At 43.1% G+C, this 19,578-nt stretch overlaps 1 protein-coding gene across 18 annotated transcripts in view; it reads left to right on the top strand.

Moving 5' to 3' along the window:
• Positions 1-19,578, top strand: part of ERC1 (ELKS/RAB6-interacting/CAST family member 1) — a 552,070-nt gene that overhangs the window by 220,102 nt on the left and 312,390 nt on the right. For all 18 annotated transcript variants that reach the window (XR_012155892.1, XR_012155894.1, XM_073320483.2 and 15 more), the window contains one exon: positions 7,964-8,157. Coding sequence is in view for 16 of the 18 variants with exons in the window: in XM_073320483.2 (XP_073176584.1) it covers positions 7,964-8,157 (194 nt within the window). In the remaining 2 variants the exon portion in view is untranslated. The remainder of the gene's footprint in view (positions 1-7,963; positions 8,158-19,578) is intronic.

Raw genomic sequence — 19,578 nt, 5'->3', positions numbered from 1 at the left:
AAATTCCCCTAAGATTCCGTCCACAATGAGCATGTTCCAGCCTGCTGCTGACAGAGACCTTCTCTGCAATTGAAGCTTTGGGCTGCTGCATTCTGGTTTAGGTCTGCGCTTCTGAATTGAGAGCAGGGACCATGTCTATCCCAATGGCCACCCTTCTGGGGCCAGGCAGCTGACTTATCCGGATGCAGAGGGGACAAGTGTCAGAACTGTGTGTGTCTGTGTGTTGGAGAGAGTAGATTAGGATAAGGTGCCAGGATGTAGGCAGAAACTGGGTTGGGAGGCTGGCAGTGGCAAGGACAGGGAAACTTTCACTGTGAGTTGGGGTGGGGCAGAAACTGGGGATTGGTAGGGCAAAGAGAATGGGAGCTGTTGGGGTGGACTGTGGCTGGCTAGACAAGAGGACAGAGAGACGGGATGGGCGAACTAGGAGGGAGACAGAGATTGAATGAGGAGCCAAGGACTGGGAGACTGGGACTGGCTGAACAAGGAGATTTGGAGACTAGGATCTGGGCTGGGGGACTGGGAAGGGCTGGGGGATTGGGACTCGGGGGGAGAGGAGGCTTGGACTGTGGGGAGTGTAGTTGGGTGAGATTAGGACTGACTGAGCAAGAAGACTTGAATTTGGATGAGGAGCATGAGCAATGGAGACTGGGAGTGGCTTGATGAAGAGCATGGGACTGGGAGGAGGAGTCAGGAGTGGGGAAGAGGTACAGGACTGGAGAAACAGCAGGTTCAAGGTGATGGTAGAGAAGGGGTCTTGCGTCAGGGAATGGACAAAGGAATCTGTGCCACATAGAGCCCATTTCTCTCCAGAGCCTGTAACAGAATTCAAGATTCCTGAGTCTCATAATTCCTCTGATGTCAGCAAGTATCTGTGAAACTCACTTGCAAAGTCTGTCTCTCATCTCCCTCTTGATTTGGTCCACATAAAGGATGACCGCCTACTACAGCTATTAGTTAGCTCAAGTGGCAGAGATCTGCATAGTGGATCTAAAGGTTCCAATCTTGCTAATAGTCATAGAGTTTAAGGCCAGAAGAGATCACCAGATCATCTAGTCTGATCTCCAGTATATCACAGGCCATCAACACTACCCAGTACGCACACACTAAACCCACCAGCTGAAATTAGACCAAAGTATTACAGCCTGCAGGAAACTAAACTGTTATGTCACAGATAGGGACTGAGGTCTGGTCTACACTAAAAGGTTAGTTTCACCCAGCTATGTCGCTGAGGGGAGTGAAAAATACACAGCCTTCGGCTTTATAATTAAGCCAATCTAACTCCTAATGTAGACAGCACTAGATCAATGGAAGAATTACTTTCAGGGAGGTGGATTACCTATGCTGATGGGAGAACCCCTCCATTGGCCTAGGTAGCGTCTACGCTGAAGCACTACAGCAATGTAGCTGCAGTGTTTCAAGTGTAAACAAGCCCTGAGGTGCACCACTTCTTGAGGCTCTTGCAATGGCAAAGAATTGATTGAGAGATATATGCAGAAGATTCCAGCAAGTGGCCTGCACTCCATGCAGAGAGAGGTATTGGAAATTCTTAAGGCCAGATCTTTGCTATCTGGTATAGTTCTGGCTCTTAGTACTCCCATTGACTCATAAGTAGCAAGCACTAGGTTTGGTGCTTAGGTGTTTTGCATGATGAAGACCTTATTTGCAAGCTCTGTTAAGCAGGGATCTGTCTGCAAACTCCAAAGCCATGTGTTAAGGTGCTCCCTTTACTTAAGGGTCTTGTAAAAACTTAATAAGCCTACTCTGAGTTTTTAAGTTGGTGACATACACACAATGAGAAACCAGGAGAACCTTAACCTTGTCTGTTTCTAAAGGGTCTATTGCACTTGCACAGCATGGGTCCTAAACACTCATTCAAAATACCCAACCAACCACTTGATGTTTTACTTCTCTTCGTATTTCAAGTGTTATATATATATCTTCCTACTGTATTTTCCACTACATGCATCTAATGAAGTGGACTTTAGCCCACAAAAGCTTATGCTCAAATAAATTTGTTAGTCTCTAAGCTGCCACAAGTACTCCTCGTTCTTTTTGTTTGTGGTTTTGTTTGCTGTCTGTGTTGCTTTATTACTTATTTTTACTTTTCTATGTGTGTGAAGTATTAATCAAATTAAGAGTTGACATCCCATAGGAATTGTATAGGCCTGAGCGAATGCCCTTTACTCTCCTTTCCAGTATCAAAAAATATTGTATTAATATTTGCAATGAGAGCATGACTATTTCTAGTTGACTCAGATTTGTATAGCATCTTAAAGCTGAGCTATGTATGCAGATAATATGCATGCAAGAGGGATAGTTTTGGGAACTGCAAAAGTCGGTAGCATGCTAGTGTTTTGGAAGATGCTTCATTTTTTGAGAGCAGCTTTCCATGAAGACTTAGTGATCTATGGTAGGAGTAGGTTATTAAATTGGGCCTCTGGTGCATATTTTTTATGCTTACACTTAATGGCCATCACTTTGTTTTGTTTAAATAGCTGTTTTCACTATGTCACATTTTGGTGTGTTTACTAGCTTGAGTTGTTAGAAAGGATGATAAAATACATGTACTCCAAGGGCAGTGTTAATTTTCTTTTTATTTGATTTCATATTAAACAAACATCTTAAGCAGTGCTCCTTGTTAATTATTCCTTGGTTTAATATTCTTTCTTTCTTCTTCCATACCTATGAACTGTTTAAAAATATATATTTAGGTTTTTTGTTTGTACTGGTGGTGCACATCCGCACATTACCTCGATATTGGTGCTGTACATAACACAAAATTCATTCCGTACATGGGTGGAAAATATTAGTGGGAACATTGGAGGCACTATACTTGGAGTATTTTGTGCAGTATTCAAATACCACATTGAAGAGCTATTTTTATTTTAAAAAAATCAATGTAACAGCAGGAAAAGACGGTATACCAGAAATATATAGAATGTGCAACATGGCCAGGTTAACTTGGCAATAGAAATTTCAACTTTCTTGCATTTCACAGAATTATAGAATAGTAGAGTTGGAAGGGACATCAAGAGATTATCTAGTTCATACTCCTATGCTGAGGCAGGATCAAGTATACCTAGACCATTCCTGACCAGTGGTTTTCTAACCGATTCTTAAAAACCTTCAGTTATGGGGATTCTACAACCTCTCTTGGTGTAACCTCATATTTAACTATCCTTAGAGTTAGAATTTTTTTTCCTGCTATCTAACCTAAATCTCCCCTGCTGTGGGCTGACTAAGGTGATTACTTGTCCTAGTTTTAGTGGCTATGGAGAACAGTTGATCACCACCCTCTTTGTAACTGCCTTGAACATATTTTTGATATTCTTTTTTAATGGTCACTGTGCATCATTCCTTTTTTATTACATTTAAATGTAAAAACTGTCCAAAGAGGGCTAAAAAATGAAATTTCTTGTACTTAATGTTGATGTTTGAGTCTCAATTAATGTTTGAAGCTTGCACCTCCGTGAGATGATGGAGAATCAGATGATGAGAAGATGGAGTGGAAAGAGAGAAGTTTCTTCATCCTTGAAGTAAACAGCATGGGGGAGGAGTAAGACCTGGTCTGCACAAAGTTTTGTACTAATTCAACTATTTTGGTTAGGAGTCTGGATTTTTTTTTTTTAATCAAAATAGTTAAATTAGTGCAAACCCTAGTGTGGACACAGTTATATCAGTATAAAGGTACTTATAGTGGTGTAGCTTATTCCACTAAATTTATAACTCTTAAGGGTTGTACCACGTTAACTATACAGGTTTCAAACAGATATAGTTAAAGCGGTACAAAAAAGTTGTGTATTCAAGCCATAAATTTCAACTTTTGCCGCAGGTACCATCTTTGCCTGAAAACTCTGTTCTTCAAAGCTGGGTTTACAGGACACCAGCACAATGATTTATGTTGGCTCTTCCTTGGTAATAGAAGAAGACAGTTATTTTAAAGTTTAGAATTTGCCAAATATTACATCGAGCAAAAATTATGGCAAAAGCATAAATTATTGGGATAAACAATATTTTAACACGTAGGATTTTCTCCTGTTGATTGTTCCTGAAGTTAAAGCACTGGGGCTTCTTTTCAGTACTTTGCTATTTTCTTCACTGAGCTCTTTACAGTAGCCATAATGGAAATGAGCATACAGGAGCAGCTTGAGTGCAGCATATCCTGTGTCAGCTGAGTCATTGATAAGGCCTGGGAGGGAGAATGTACAGTGATCTATCCACCCAGAACAAAAGAAATATTTTTAGTTACTTTCAGTTTTTTATAATCTGGTCAGGGTTTTTTTCCTTCAAATTTGCTTGTGAATATGCTCCTCAGTGAAGATTATCTACATGCCATTTTAAAGCTATTTTTGACTCCTGTGTATGGGAGAAAATTTGTGGTAATTTTAGGAATTAGGAGAAAACGGTGTTTTTTATTGTTATCCTTGCATAACTCAGATAGCTATGTTCAAACTGCCCCTCTGTTCAACTTTTGTTCAAACTGCCCCTCCAAAACTCGCCATTGAACAGAGATGAAACATGGTTGATTTTAGTCCAAAAGCAATGTTCAAAAAAGTTTTATGTGTGAAAATGAGTCTATAAATGAAACTTTTTGCATTGTTTGTATTGTTTGCTATCGTACAGTTGTGATAATGTGAGTTAGATTGTGACAAATAGGCTATGAATTACACATTTAAAAAGGAGAAAGACTTGTGTTCTCATTAATACTTGATCATCCCTTTCTTTCAAGAATCTGAGTGCTTTATAACTCTGACTGTTATCCCGATTTTACCGATGAGAAAATCCAGACAAAGAAAGATTAAATTACTTTTCTCATCTTTCACAGCAAGTCAATGTCCATAATAGAATCCTTATGTTATTTCCAGTCTCTAAATCTGACTACCGAACCATGCTGCTTCTGGTACCCAGGCACAATGGAAGAGCTGCCTTAATGCCTTTATTACTGTGTTCCATTGTACACTGAAGATTAAATTAGTGGATTATACCTTAATTGTACACTTTTTCCTTCTTTGTATATTATGGGAATGTATTGTTTGTATTTGAATTTCCTTTTTCAGTGTAAAAAATGTGCTGTTGAAGGGTGCCCATAGTGTTAAATTGGGATTATATCCAATTTCTGCTCTTCTACATCTTTATGCACATTTGTGAAAAACCTAAATGCATTGGCTTTCTCTCTTGTATGATAACTGAATACAATAGGATTTAAGACATGGTGTCAACGTTCCTTCCCCACTCTGAACTCTAGGATACAGATGTGGGGACCTGCATGAAAGACCCCCTAAACTTATTCTTACCAGTTTAGGTTAAAACTTCCCCAAGGTAAAAACTTTTACCTTTTGTCCTTGGACCTTATGCTGCCACCACCAAGCGTGTTAAACAAAGAACAGGGAAAGAGCCCACTTGGAGATGTCTTCCCCCCAAAATATCCCCCCAAACCCTACACCCCCTTTCCTGGGGAAGGCTTGATAAAAATCCTCACCAATTTGCATAGGTGAGCACAGACCCAAACCCTTGGATCTTAAGAACAATGAAAAAGCAATCAGGTTCTTAAAAGAAGAATTTTAATTAAAGAAAAAGTAAAAGAATCACCTCTGTAAAATCAGGATGGTAAATACCTTACAGGTAATCAGATTCAAAACACAGAGAATCCCTCTAGGCAAAACATTAAGTTACAAAAAGACACAAAAACAGGAATATACATTCCATTCAGCACAGCTATTTTACCAGCCATTTAAACAAAACAGAAATCTAATGCATATCTAGCTAGATTACTTACTAAGTTCTAAGACTCCATTCCTTTTCTGTTCCCGGCAAAAGCATCACACAGACAGACAGACCCTTTGTTTCCCCTTCCCCCCCAGCTTTGAAAGTAACTTATCTCCTCATTGGTCATTTTGGTCAGTCGCCAGCGAGGTTATCCTAGCTTCTTAACCCTTTACAGGTGAAAGGGTTTTGCCTCTGGCCAGGAGGGATTTTATAGTTCTGTATACAGAAAGGTGGTTACCCTTCCCTTTATATTTGACACATGGTCATATAAAATTCATTTTCTGTGTAACCCACAAATTGGACCAAAGTCAGTCAGTAATTCAGAACCACAAACTGGTTTCCACTTTCCACAAGATCACATGCCATTTTCGTTGTGTGGTTGAGAGTATCTTGCATACCAACATCATTTGTTATGTGTCTTTACCTGTAATGAATATAGTGTATAGTGTAAACAGCCCTCTAATTCTATCAGAACCAGACACGCTGACTTGTTCCGTTTTCTAAAATGGAAAATGTACTTCCTTCTTCTGTCGGTAGGGTCTCTTGGGTGATTGTCAAGATGTTTTTATTAACACAGAATAATATTAAATAGGAGAGTCCTCCTGACAATAGATCTCCAGTAGCCGTTATAGCTTATTTGGGATTAGAGAGCTCAATAATCTGGCTAGCAGCCCAGTTTACATTTTTTCACATTTCCTGATTATCTGATTATGTATTTTGGATTACTTTAAAGGGTCTGGAGGAGCATTTGTTAAAACAAACATTTTGAGAGGTTGGGGATACAGCCATATTCAGTAGGGAAGAATTCAGGCTGTCTGTGGCAAAAAATCAGGCTTAACTCACTACTGTCTTATTTGTGATCTCTCCTAGGACGCATTGTTTATAGTACCTTTTATGTTTGTTCTATTAATGTATTTGCTCCTTTGGAAGCAGCAGATTCTAATACTGATATTTATATGCTGCTGTAGTTATAGCTTTGATTACATTTGAAAGTAGCTCTTGGACTCCCAGTATAGTGGGTTTAGGTTTGCCACACTTTGGGTCAAAATCATGGCACCTTGTAAATCTCCTTTCCACAGTAGTGCAAAGGGAATTGAAACATCAGCCATGTCATAGGTGTTAGTGTACTCTGGTAGTCTTGGCTGGCAGAGCAGCTTTTGGGAAACTCTGATCCACTGGAGCATGTTTGACCAGGCCTGAAACTGCTTTTACTTACATCAAGAACTAGTTTAGCCTCCGGGATCAAGGAGAAGTAGAAAGATCACATAAATGTCCTCTCCACCTACTTCCATCCAGATATGATGAAAACTGTTCTGTGTTAACTGGGTATTTAATCCTTGGTTTGTTAGTTTAAATTCCAGTATGTATATCCATTTCGCTTTATTTTTATCATGCTTGGGAACTGTTGGATTCAAATTCACTCTGTTAATACTCTAGTGACTTTTCAGTGGAACAAGGTTTAGTTCCAAATAAATTCATCGCACTGTTCCTGTACACAAAGCAGCGGAACTTTGCTGGGGTCACTTTGTCCTGAGCCTTCTCATTACAGTGTTTCTCTGTGCACTAAAGTGTGATTTCTAGGAGTCCTTGTACTTTCATCTCTCCACATCCTAAATATACTCTCAAGCACATTCCTTTTTTATGAGTAAGTATAATTCTATCCCTTGATTTCTCCCTCCCCCCCACATCATTATCCCATTAACCTGCACTGTTTTTGTTCCTCATGAGGAGATCAGCTTCAGTTTTTATTTTTAAAGAGCATAGTTAATGCTGCTAACAGGTGGTGATGGGTGCACTGGAGTGTTATGGGTCAGATGCAGATTAGACTTCTGTTTGTCTAGATAGATAGGATAGACTTGTGTTGGGGTGCTGAAAAGATGAGACTAAATAAGCATATTTGGAAAAAATAATTTTTGAAATTATTTATTTTATTTCTGAGCTTCCAGCATGGTGCAAATTGAATGTCAAAGCTCTCTTTAAAAACCCGTACAAAACATCTATTTCATTATTCATCTCCTATTAGCTATCCCACTGATGCAGTGTAACTTACAGGAACTTGGTGCCCATGATGATTTCCATTTTAATGGATGCATTTATCATTTAGAAGTAGCTATTTGGGTACTTTGTGCCCTGCAATGATTGTGGATATATTATACATGTGTGAGAGATGGTTCTTGAACTGATTTCTTTGCAGGCTCATGAAGCTACACTGGAGGCCAAGGCCAGCCCAGAGCTGAATGACCGATTCCAGCAGCTGGAGCGAGAGGTGGCACTGTACCAGGAAGAAACCAGTAAGGCTCAAGCTGAAGTGGATCGTCTTCTGGAAATCCTGAAGGAGATGGAAAATGAGAAGAATGATAAAGATAAAAAGATAGCAGAACTTGAGAGGTGAGAGGGATATATGGGTGAAAGGGAGAATTGGGGCTGAAGGAAGTGGAAATTGATTATTCAATTTCTTCTTTTCTCAGTAATCCTTAAATGCCTGTGTTGGGAAAATCTGCTCTGGGTTTTGCTTCTTTGGTCCTTGACCTCAGTTTCTTAAACAAGTTTAAAGATGCCTGGCTGCAGTTCTCTGACTGGATGTTCAGAAAGTAGAGCTGATGCATCTGAACTATAAGGGAAAAGGAGATGGGAGGAAAAGTTGCTGAAATCATTGTGGAAGAGAAATAAATGAAGTTTATGCTTCTGGTTAATAAACTGTTGAAATATGGCTGACCTCCAGCCCAGACTGGGCAAATAGACTTGTAGGGCCTGGAATGCTAATTGTTGCTGCAAGTCCATTTGACAGATGCTGTGGAATTCCATGTACTCATAGAAACAGAGGTGAACTTCAGTTTACATGAAGCAGAGGGAACATTTGCTTTTGTCCAAACCATACTTAACTCCAGTACTTTTTTTCTCAATGATTTCTCTCTCTCTACATTGGTGCCATGGTGCTTTATTTTTCTAAATCCTGTTCATTTTCTGGTTGAGGAATTATGTCGTACGGTGATGCCACTGGCCTTTAGGATCAGAATCACTAGCAATAGATTTCATAGAAGGCATGGAAACAGCTTCTGTCTCCTTAATGTAGTCTCTTCTCTCCCTCAGCAAAATGTCAGGATGGATACTCTTGAGGGAATTCTGCGCCACTGTGCATGTGCAGAATTTGTGTTCCCCACAGATTTCTTTGCTTCCCCACAGAAAAATGACTTTCTGACAGGGAAGGAAAGGGAAGCCACAAGAGCAATCATGTGACCCTCCCCAGCAGCATGTTTCAGGTGCCCAGGGCAGCTGGCAGAGAGGTAAATCATTGTGGGGCAGGAGGCAGGACTGGGCAAGACCCAGCTGGTGGCTCCTATGCTGCGCTGGGATCAGAGCTGGGCTGGGGAGGATGGGACTTCTTCTTTTCCTGAACGGCATCTGGGGCCAGGTCAGACCCACCCCCAGATTTCTCCCCCGGCTGCAGGAAGCTCTGCAAACTCCCCCATCCCCTGCTTCCTGCACCGGTTGCTCCTCAGGTGCAGGGGGATGGATCCCTCTACAGGAAGCTGTTCCCCCATCTGCCCAACCACTATGCATCCTGACTCCCTCAAACTCAGATTCTCCCACCGAGCCTCACCCTCCACACTCAGAACCCACCCCTACCCCCCGAGCCACACTCCCCCTGCACTTGGACCACTGTGGTGAGTCACGTGCATCCAGATCCCCACCCCACTGAGCCCTAAACAGTTGAACCTGGATCCCCACCCCACTGAGCCCCACTCTCCCAACATCTGGACCTCCCATTGAGCCCCCCCCCCCACACTCAGCCCTCCCCCACCGCCCTGGCTGAGCTGTATTCTTCCACACCCAGACCCGCCCCCCCCCCGAGCCTCAACCACCTTCACCTGGACCCCCCTGCAGAGTACGATTACACCCAGAACCCACAACAAGCCGCTGTGCGTCCAGATCCTCCACTGAGCTGCCCGCAGCCAGATTGCCACACACAGAATCCTCTCAAACCACACCTGGATTCCCCCACATTAAGCCCCTCCACACTTGGATCCTGCCTTGCTGAGCCTGCCTGCCCACACCTGGTGCACCTGGCATGGAGGGAAAGGGCCCTGGGATATTTCTAGAGCAGGCCCAGTGCTTGCACTGTGTTAGGGTTGGGTGCAGCCTCACCACTGAGTTCATGTCCCAGTGGGGAGCTGGTCAGTGATCTCCCACCTCTGTGCAGACAGTGGCTTATGCTCCTCAGTGCCATGCTGGAGCCTCCACATTTATTTGACAAATAAAATTTGCAGAATTTTAATTTTTTTGGTGCAGAATTTTAAATATTTTGGCACAGAATGCCCTCAGGAGTAGATGTAAGATAAGTAGGCACAGCAATGTGTTACTTTCTGACTTTCGATTTTGTAATGTGCCAAGCACCTTTTGGGGCTTTTTAAGCTCTAGTATTGAAAATAACATATATTTTGTGTTTGCTTTGATATTCGCTTTTAAAAACAATTAGCCCGGGGCAACTAAATGGAAATTCTTATTTTTCACAAATGCCATGTGGCATGTTAAACACTTTTTTTTTTATACTAGAGTGGCTTCTTTACGTTATCCCATCAGGATTTAACTGCATTGCATTCAGTGTCAGGAAAACTATACAAGTTGAGGAAGAGACCTGAGCAGAACTTTCATTTGTACCATCGCTAATGCCGCGACTGACAGGCCTTTCTAGATCTTCTTCATAGAATCATAGAATATCAGGGTTGGAAGGGACCTCAGGAGGTCATCTAGTCCAACCCCCTGCTCAAAGCAGGACCAGTCCCCAACTAAATCATCCCAGCCAGGGCTTTGTCAAGCCTGACCTTAAAAATATCTAAGGAAGGAGATTCCACCACCTCCCTAGGTAACGCATTCCAGTGTTTCACCACCCTCCTAGTGAAAAAGTTTTTACTAATATCCAACCTAAACCTCCCCCACTGCGACTTGAGACCATGACTCCTTGTTCTGTCATCTGCTACCACTGAGAACAGTCTAGATCCATCCTCTTTGGAACCCCCTTTCAGGTAATTGAAAGCGGCTATCAAATCCCCCCCCATTCTTCTCTTCCTCAGACTAAACAATCCCAGTTCCCTCAGCCTCTCCTCATAAGTCATGTGTTCCAGTCCCCTAATCATTTTTGTTGCCCTCCGCTGGACTCTTTCCAATTTTTCCACATCCTTCTTGTAGTGTGGGGCCCAAAACTGGACACAGTACTCCAGATGTGGCCTCACCAATGCCAAATAGAGGGGAACGATCACTTCCCTCGATCTGCTGGCAATGCCCCTACCTATACATCACAAAATGACATTGGCCTTCTTGGCAACAAGGGCACACTGTTGACTCATATCCAGCTTCTATTCCACTGTAACCCCTAGGTCCTTTTCTGCAGAACTGCTGCCTAGCCATTCGGTCCCTAGTCTGTAGCGGTGCATGGGATTCTTCCGTCCTAAGTGCAGGACTCTGCACTTGTCCTTGTTGAACCTCATCAGATTTCTTTTGGCCCAATCCTCTAATTTGCCTAGGACCCTCTGTATCCTATCCCTACCCTCCAGCGTATCTACCTCTCCTCCCAGTTTAGTGCCATCTCCAAACTTGGTGAGGGTGCAATCCACACCATCGTCCAGATCATTTAAGAAGATATTGAGCAAATATCTTCTTGCTGGTGTTACTGTTATATGGGCTGGATGTTTTAGGGATGAACTCAAATTGTAGGATCTTCTGAAGGGCCTTGCACAACTTTGTATGGGTCTGTGCTGGTGGTAGGTCCATTCACCACTCCAGCTTCTGCTTTCTTTGTGTACTAGAGCTCATTACCCTGAATGTGCACATACATTTTATCCTCTTCTATGTCTGCCTCTATTCTGTGCACTCATGTTTTCGTCTTACAGTCTCCCCTTCTGTTATGGAGAAATGACTTGCATAAAAATTCCTCTGAATTCAATGGCAAAAACCTCAGCTATTGATTATATTATTCTGAAACTACGGAACTGGATGACTGTGCCAGCCCAGATCTTTGGGTGGCATTCATTCTTGTTCTACTGAAAATGAGTATTGAAGCAGTTTTACAGTCTTGTCAGTTACCTTTGGCTTCCACCTTTTCCCCTAAATAGCAGCCTGAAATTTATTTTTCTAGGAGTGAAGTTTTGTTTTTATTTTTTCCATAGGATCTTCTCTTTTACAAATCCAGAATTTTCTGTATCTGGGACGGCAGTTTGAGCAGATTAAATTGAGTAAATGCAGCCCCTTTTGGTCTGTTTTCCTTCCTTCCCAAATTATACAACCCTAGAGCTCTGTGACATACAATGTATTCAACAGGACATTTGGGCTGTAGGTCTAGAAACTAGGTCAATTGTGTGTGTGTTTATTGCTTAGACTCTTTTTTCCATGCACAAGAGTGATCTACTGTTAAAATCATTAGCCTTCGTTTGGGAAAGACTTTGGAAATATGCACCTTTCCTTGTAACCTGATCCCCAAAAGAGACAGAGAAATAAGAAAGAAAACTGCATCATGTCTGTTTTTCAGCACTAGTTCTGAAGATTTATGATATGTTGTATTACAGGAGCACATAGGGTACGTCTACACTGCAATTAGACACCTCGACTGGCCTGTGCCAGCTGACTTGGGCTCATGTGGTTTGGCCTATGGGGCTCTTTAATTGCTGTGTAGATGTTCAGGCTGCAGCCTGAGCTCTGGGACCCACTCACCTTGCAGGATCCTAGTGCCTGGGCTCCAGCCTGAGCCCATTCATCTTCACTGCAATTAAACATCCCTGCAAGCCCATGTCAGCTGGCATGGGCCAGCCGCAGCTTTTTAATTGCAGTGTAGACATATCCTTAGAAACCACAATCAGGATCAGGACTTCATTGTGCTAAGCAACATACAAATACGCAGACATGGCCTCTGGCCCAAGGAGCTTACAGTTTAAGACAAATATGAGAAATGGGACAAACCCTTGTTTCTGTTACAGTCTATTGCTGTAACAATCGTTCTCCAGCTCTTAAATAGCTGGAGAACTACTTTATAAACGTCATTCCAAAGAGCTGCAAAATAATTATGGCATGATTTTGTGCTGCAGTGTTTGTTTCCTGCTGTCTTATACTCTTAAGTTAAAGTCTTCCCATATTGCTGCAAATGTAATATCAGAATGTTTGGAGATGACTCCATGATGATGATTTGGAATCCTGTGACTGATGAACGCTATCTACACTCCTCTCTGTTCCCTCTTTGCTCCTGTAGAGGGAAAAGTTGCTTCTTCTGTATTTATCTTGCCCTCCTTTTTGGTTGCTGGATGAAATGGTATAAGGTCATCATCCACCTTCTTATTCCTGGTGGTCTTGAAGGATGGGAAGATTGGTGTCAGTGGTCCTCTACAATGACTCAAGTATGTCAATAAAGGAAAGAGCACTCTTATGGTCAACACTTGAAGTATTCTGTCTAGGACCATGTAAATCAAGAGGAAATCAAATCAGACTCGTGTATTCTGAGAACTGTATATGGGGCCCAGAGAGTCTTATGGCTCTAGAGACACAAGCTGAATGTAATTGATCTGATCGGTTATCAAATTATCAATTATTGTGAGCAGATTTTTCCGATGGATCTATAATTTAACTAATTTTTCTACAGCATGAAAAGAGTCGTAAGACTTTAGAACCTTATAATGAGGTTTTCTTCTTTGAGTGCTAGTTCTTACGTATATTCTGCTGCGGGTATTCATGCATTCTTCTTAGAGCAGTGCTCCGCTGTAGGTGTATTTGCACCCACTGCACCTTTAACTGGAGATTTTAGATAGCAGTGTCTGTTTGGCCCGGGCATACACCTCCTTCCCTCTTCTCCCTCCCCCCCGTGGTCTGCCTCAAGGCTATCTAGCACTGCGCGCGTGAACTTCCCTCAGTTTTTCTCGACCACCTTTGGCCTTGAACAGAACGAGCAGTCTCATCGTTCTTTGATAGTGTTAGTAGTGATAGTATCCTACTCTGTTATCAGTTTTCACAGCTTCCTCACCCACACAGGGTAAGGGTTCACTCTGCAAGGTCAGAAGGGGCCTCACTATCATTACTCCAAGAGGTGCCCCTTCTTGATGTTTGCGGGACAGCTATGTCGCGTTCCATCCACACATGCTTGAGACATTATGCTTTGGTCCAAGACTTCTTTGCTGACACATTTTTTGGGACAGAGGTTTTACAAACAAAACCACCTACATCCTTTCACCCTCCTCTCTGAGTACTGCTTGTCAGTCACCCACAGTGGAATACACAGGGACCAGCACTCGAACAACAAAGGGAAATTACTTACTTTTGCAACTGGAGTTCAAGATGTGTAGGTCCTTATCTGTATTCCAGTACCCGCCCTCCTTCCCCTATGCTTCAGTTATTGGCAAAATTCTCAGTAGAGATGGAACCAAAGAGGCAGTCTGTCTGCGTCGCCCTACCCCTCTCATTATACAGCACCAGGAGAGCAGGGGTGCACATGCAGCCCAACAGATTCTACTTGCAAGAATTCTCTGGTCTCAGGCATGTGGAACACATTCATGCCCACAGTGTAATACTCTTAGTTACTTAACTTTGAACTCAGTTACAAAGTTAAGTAACTTCCCTTCCTACAGCCTCATGTCAGTATGTCGCATGCTATTTGATTAGTGGTTTGTTGCCTCCCAGATAAGAGCAGCCTTTTCTCTTGTACCTCAACTGTTCTCACCTTCTCCCTCTCACCACAAAATTCTTCTTTGAAACTTTTCTTCCTCTGCCCTGAGTTTTCAGATAAGAGCAGAAGTAGTATCTGCTAAATGTATAGGTTGTTCTTGTTTTTGTCTTCCATGCTTGTTTGTGAAATGGTCTTGCACACTTAACTGATATCCATGTCACTGTCCGGTTTCTGTAGATTAGTGCTTGGTGCTTTAAAGCAGCCATTCCCAAACCGTGGTTCGCTGAGAATGGGCTGGTCAGATGTTGGCTTCTTCTGCTACTTTTACCGTTGTTCAAGCTCCTCAATGCAAAGAATAGCTTTATTGCCTGTTTGAAAAAAAAAAAAGACAAACTAGTTGTCTTTGCTAGAAGCTGCTGCTCCATGGAGGTGGAGAAGAAACAAGTTTCATTCAGAGAACAAAACTATTAGTGCAGATGAGAACTTATAGCAATAAAGGATTGTCAGGAGCCCTGCAACACGTAGGGGGGTTTGTGTGGGACTTCCTGGGAACTTGTCGTATAAGTCTACTTTTACCTGCTGGGGTGGAGTGTTATGGCTAGCTGGCTGCTGCTGTTGAGGTTTGCTGTGATTATGCTTTCTTTGGATTAAAGAGGAACTAGTCTAGTTATGTCAAGTTCAACTCTAACCATTTGCATTCAAGTCATGTTGCAGTGGCTACAGACACAGTCTAAGGTTTGCTTCTATTCCTTAAGACTTAAACATAGCAAAACCTATTGCTTTTTATCCTTATTTTCTGCTCCTTTCCTTCCTCCACTTTTGGCCCAAACCTCTGTCGTACATACTGTCTCTACTAACTAAAACTCCAGTACTGGAAGCTGTCTCAGCAACTGCCTTGATAGAGGTCTGTATTGTCTCAAGCTTGAGTCTTCTCGTGACTATCATCCTTCAAGAAACAGGCAGAATTAAAGTAGAAGCGAAAAAAAATTAAGGACGATATTGAGCATCAAAGTAATTGGAATGATTAAAATGTTTACACTACATCATTATGCTCACTTCTCAGTATCCATCCTCTGTCAAAGACAGGAAATATTAATAGCTATTCCCTTCCTGTCATGCATGCCAGCCTAAGCATAGTAGGTAGGTCCTCTTGGATAGCCAAAAGAAAGAGGTATAGTTGCCACCCCTTCAGTATTGCCACACACACACACACAGAGTCAGATTAATATCAGTCTGGTTCAGTGTTTCAGTGAAAACTGAGAAATTGTTCAGTGACCACATCTCTGGTAGTTTTCAGAGTAACAGCCGTGTTAGTCTGTATTCGCAAAAAGAAAAGGAGTACTTGTGGCACCTTAGAGACTGACCAATTTATTTGAGCATGAGCTTTCGTGAGCTACAGCTCACTTCATGAAGTGAGCTGTAGCTCACGAAAAAGCTCATGCTCAAATAAATTGGTCAGTCTCTAAGGTGCCACAAGTACTGAGCTGTAGCTCACGAAAGCTCATGCTCAAATAAATTGGTCAGTCTCTAAGGTGCCACAAGTACTCCATCTCTGGTAGTCTTATTCTTCCATAAAGTAATTTGAATTTCCTGAGATGCTTCATTCAGCCATTTGGATATTTCACTTCAGTACCAGGTTTGATGAGATTTCTGCAGATGGATTCTTCAAATGTATTCTGCATGGAGTTGGGAGGTTACTTTTGTAGCTACCATCAGGAACTGCATTCAGTGCTGAGGGAGCAGAAGGGTGAAGGGAAATTAAATCTCGATTGAATAAATAATCCTAGACTCTGCTAAAAAAAAAAAGTGTCTACCATAGTGAATGAGTTCTCTCAAGATTTATGCCTTACTGTAAAAAATCTTGAATCGTTCCAGTTTCCCAGCAAATACACACACCTGTTCTCATTAATACTTTCACCATCATTTCGGGGAGTGGGTGATGAGGTGTGCATCTATAATATAATAATTCCATATATACATAATAGGTAACACTAAGTGCACTCAATATATATTACTTTTTAGAGAGGTAGGAGTACACATACACACCTCTCCAGTTAAAAAAAAAAAAAAAGTGTGTGCTGAAGGTATATAGTGTAACCTATTATATGAATATATAAGATGTACATGATATCTATATATATAATGCATATGGAAGCAATGATTGCAACTGCATATTTAAGGCTGAGTTGAGTTTTGCACTTTCACTATGTAGGAAAAACAATGTGTCCTCTCTCCTACTGAGGATGTAGTAGGCCACCATTTCTCCTAAAGGTAGTGTGGATTCACTTCCATTGGGAATAATGGAGGTCATTGTCCCTCTTTGTTAAGGGCAGCCTGTGTGGTGGGTCCTATTGAGAAAATGGGAGATGATGGCCATTTTGAAAGAGTTGTGGCTATATTGGTCCAGGATATTAGAAAGACAAGGTGGGTGAAGATATATTTTTTATTGGACCAACTTCTGTTGGTGAAAGAGACAAGCTTTCGAGGTACACAGACCTGAAGAAGAGCTCGGTGTAGCTCAAAAGCTTTTCTTTTTCACCAACTGAAGTTGGTCCAATAAAAGAGATTACCTCACCAACCTTGTATATCATTTTGAAAGAGAACAGTTTGTGATGAATTTCTCTCAAGATTATTTAAGGTGCCATTCCCTGCTGAAAGAGAAACTTAATTTTGAAGAATAACTGCAAAAAACTACCCTTAACCCTAAATATTTCTTTTCAGATATACCCATTACACAAAGTTTATTTAACATGGGTAGGAGTAGCAATACAGGGTGATCAAGGGGAGATGGTAAAATATGGAAAATGGGATTGAAGGGAAGATTGGTTTGTGGGTGTACAGGAGTGGGAAGGGCAGAAGGGGTGGGGATTTGTGGTGTGTTTTTGGAGGACAGGAGGGAAAGAAAAAAAACTGAATTGTATGTTCTAGCTCCTTAATACTGTTCCAGAGTGGTGTAAAGCAGATAGAGCTTACTGGTAAATCAGGCCCTAAAAGTTCATTTTTTAAATGGTTTTAGTTTGGTAGTACATATTTTTCTTCGAGTGCTTGCTCACGTTGATTCCATGTTAGGTGTGTGCGTGTCCACATGCACGGCTGCCGGAAATTTTTCCCTTAGTGGTATCGGTAGGACCAACTCTGGCATGCCCTGGAGACCCGCACTCATGCACTGGTATATGGGGCGCCACCAGCCCTACACCCTGTCAGTTCCTTTTTACCGCCCAAGACAGTTGCTTGAACGTCTCTTGCAATTTCAAGCTCCCTTGTGGCTTTATCTGTGGACTTTCCTGGACTTTTCTGTGTACAGTTTTTAGTGTTAGTAGTAATTGTGTTAGTTAGATAGAGGTCCCATCTGGGATGCCCAGGCCAGTGAGCAACCCGCATACAAGCTGCTTAAAGTGCCTCAGGGAAGCTCACATCAAGGAAAAGTACAGGATCTGCAAGGGCTTCAGGCCATGCACTCTTAAGGACAGGGATATTCATTTGAAGGCCCTGTTATTGGAAGCTACCCTTTGTCCGGGTTCGGAGCCGTGCTGCTCTGACTCGTCAGCCTCAGTGCGCAGTGCTCCACTGGCATCAGGCTCTTCCCAACACTGTTCCTCTTCCCCGTACCGAAAAAGAGGCACAAAAAACAGTGCAGCGACAGGGGGCACTCCCTAGCACCACTGAGAGACATGTGGGGATTTCCTAATGAAGCACGACCTGTGCCAGGCTGCTCACCTTCCCCAGAGTTGCAGTTGGCAGCAGCTACGCCTCCTAGGAAACCCAGTCCTGTTCAGTACCCACCATCGACTCTTGGGAACTGTTGGGGCCCTTACACCTTCGAGCTCCTTTGATACCGGAGGCTTTTCAGGTGGCAAAGGACCTCATGTCACTCCCGGTGGCACCCACCCACACTTAGAGACACTCGCCTGTCTGCAGAATCGGTGAAGGTGGTCACCTCAAGAGGGAAGTCCTCAGTGGGGCCTCCCTAGTGGGCTTCGACCCGGTGATTGTCCCCATCCCATCACCAGTCGCCGGATCTGTGGCATTGATCTCCAGCATCATGGGACCAGTCACTGGCTTCCCGGTCACCGGCCCCCTGGCACCGCTCCCCATTGCCAAACCATATGTCTCTGGCACCATGGCAGTGGTTACTGACTCCTCACCACCTGTCCTCAGTGTGGCACTGTTCTCCATCTCCGCATCACAGCTGGCAGGAGATGGTAGTGATGCAAAGTCTTGGGAGGAAGCTACCCCTCCTGTCACAGCGCCGACACCAGCTGTACACACTGGACTTTGCTGTGGGTCCGTCGACAGCTTGGCCGCCGGTGCAATGGCCTTATTGGACCCCGTGGGGGTTCCCACTGATGCCGGGACCGTATTCCCAGTCAGTGTTCTCAGTAGTCTGTGAGAGGTAGATCCCAATGCTAACTTGGCCACCATCACTGGAGACCGACTCGGAACCAGACCCCAATACTGAAACTCCAGCAGCCATGGTGCTGTTGACCCTGACTGTGGAGGAAGAGTCAGCCCCTCCCGCGGTGACAGCCTCTTCCTCGTTCTCTCCAGATAAGGCAGTCATGGGGCCCGCCAACATGCTGCCACCAGATGATTTTCAAGCCCACAAGGAGTTCCTCAAATGAATCACCTCGAACTTGGGTATGGAGGCATAGCAGCTTAAGGGGCCTATGGACAGCTTTTTTGATACATTGGCTGTGGCACTCCCAGTGCATGACAGGGTACTCAACATGGTCAAGGCACTGTGGCAAATCCCATCTTCTCTGACCCTAACATCTAAATGGGCAGAGAGGAAGTACTGTGTCCCTGCTGAGGACAGGTACAGGTATTCCCACCCTCCCTCGGGGTCACTAGTGGTCTCTGCCACCAATGAATGAGACAGGCACGGACAAACAAGTGCAATTCCTAAAAATAAAGATGCTGAAAAGCTGGACTTATTTGGGAGAAATGTTTAACCGACGGCCAGCCTGCAACTGCGTATCTCCAACCAGCAAGCATTGCTGGGGAGATACAACTTCAATGTCTGGGACTCAGTGGCCAAATTTAAGGACTCCCTGCCTCAGGAGACGAGACATGAATTCTTGGCTGTTATGGGAGAGCACAGGCAGTGGCCAGGGCCTCTTTCCATGCCGCCTTGGACGCAACCGATTTGGCGGCAAGGTCGATGGCAG

Source organism: Lepidochelys kempii, chromosome 1 (genome assembly GCF_965140285.1).
Source record: "Lepidochelys kempii isolate rLepKem1 chromosome 1, rLepKem1.hap1, whole genome shotgun sequence".
Classification (NCBI taxonomy): Eukaryota; Metazoa; Chordata; order Testudines; family Cheloniidae; genus Lepidochelys; species Lepidochelys kempii.
The sequence above is the reverse complement of the archived record's forward strand: the minus strand, read 5'-3'. Positions and strand labels throughout refer to the sequence as shown.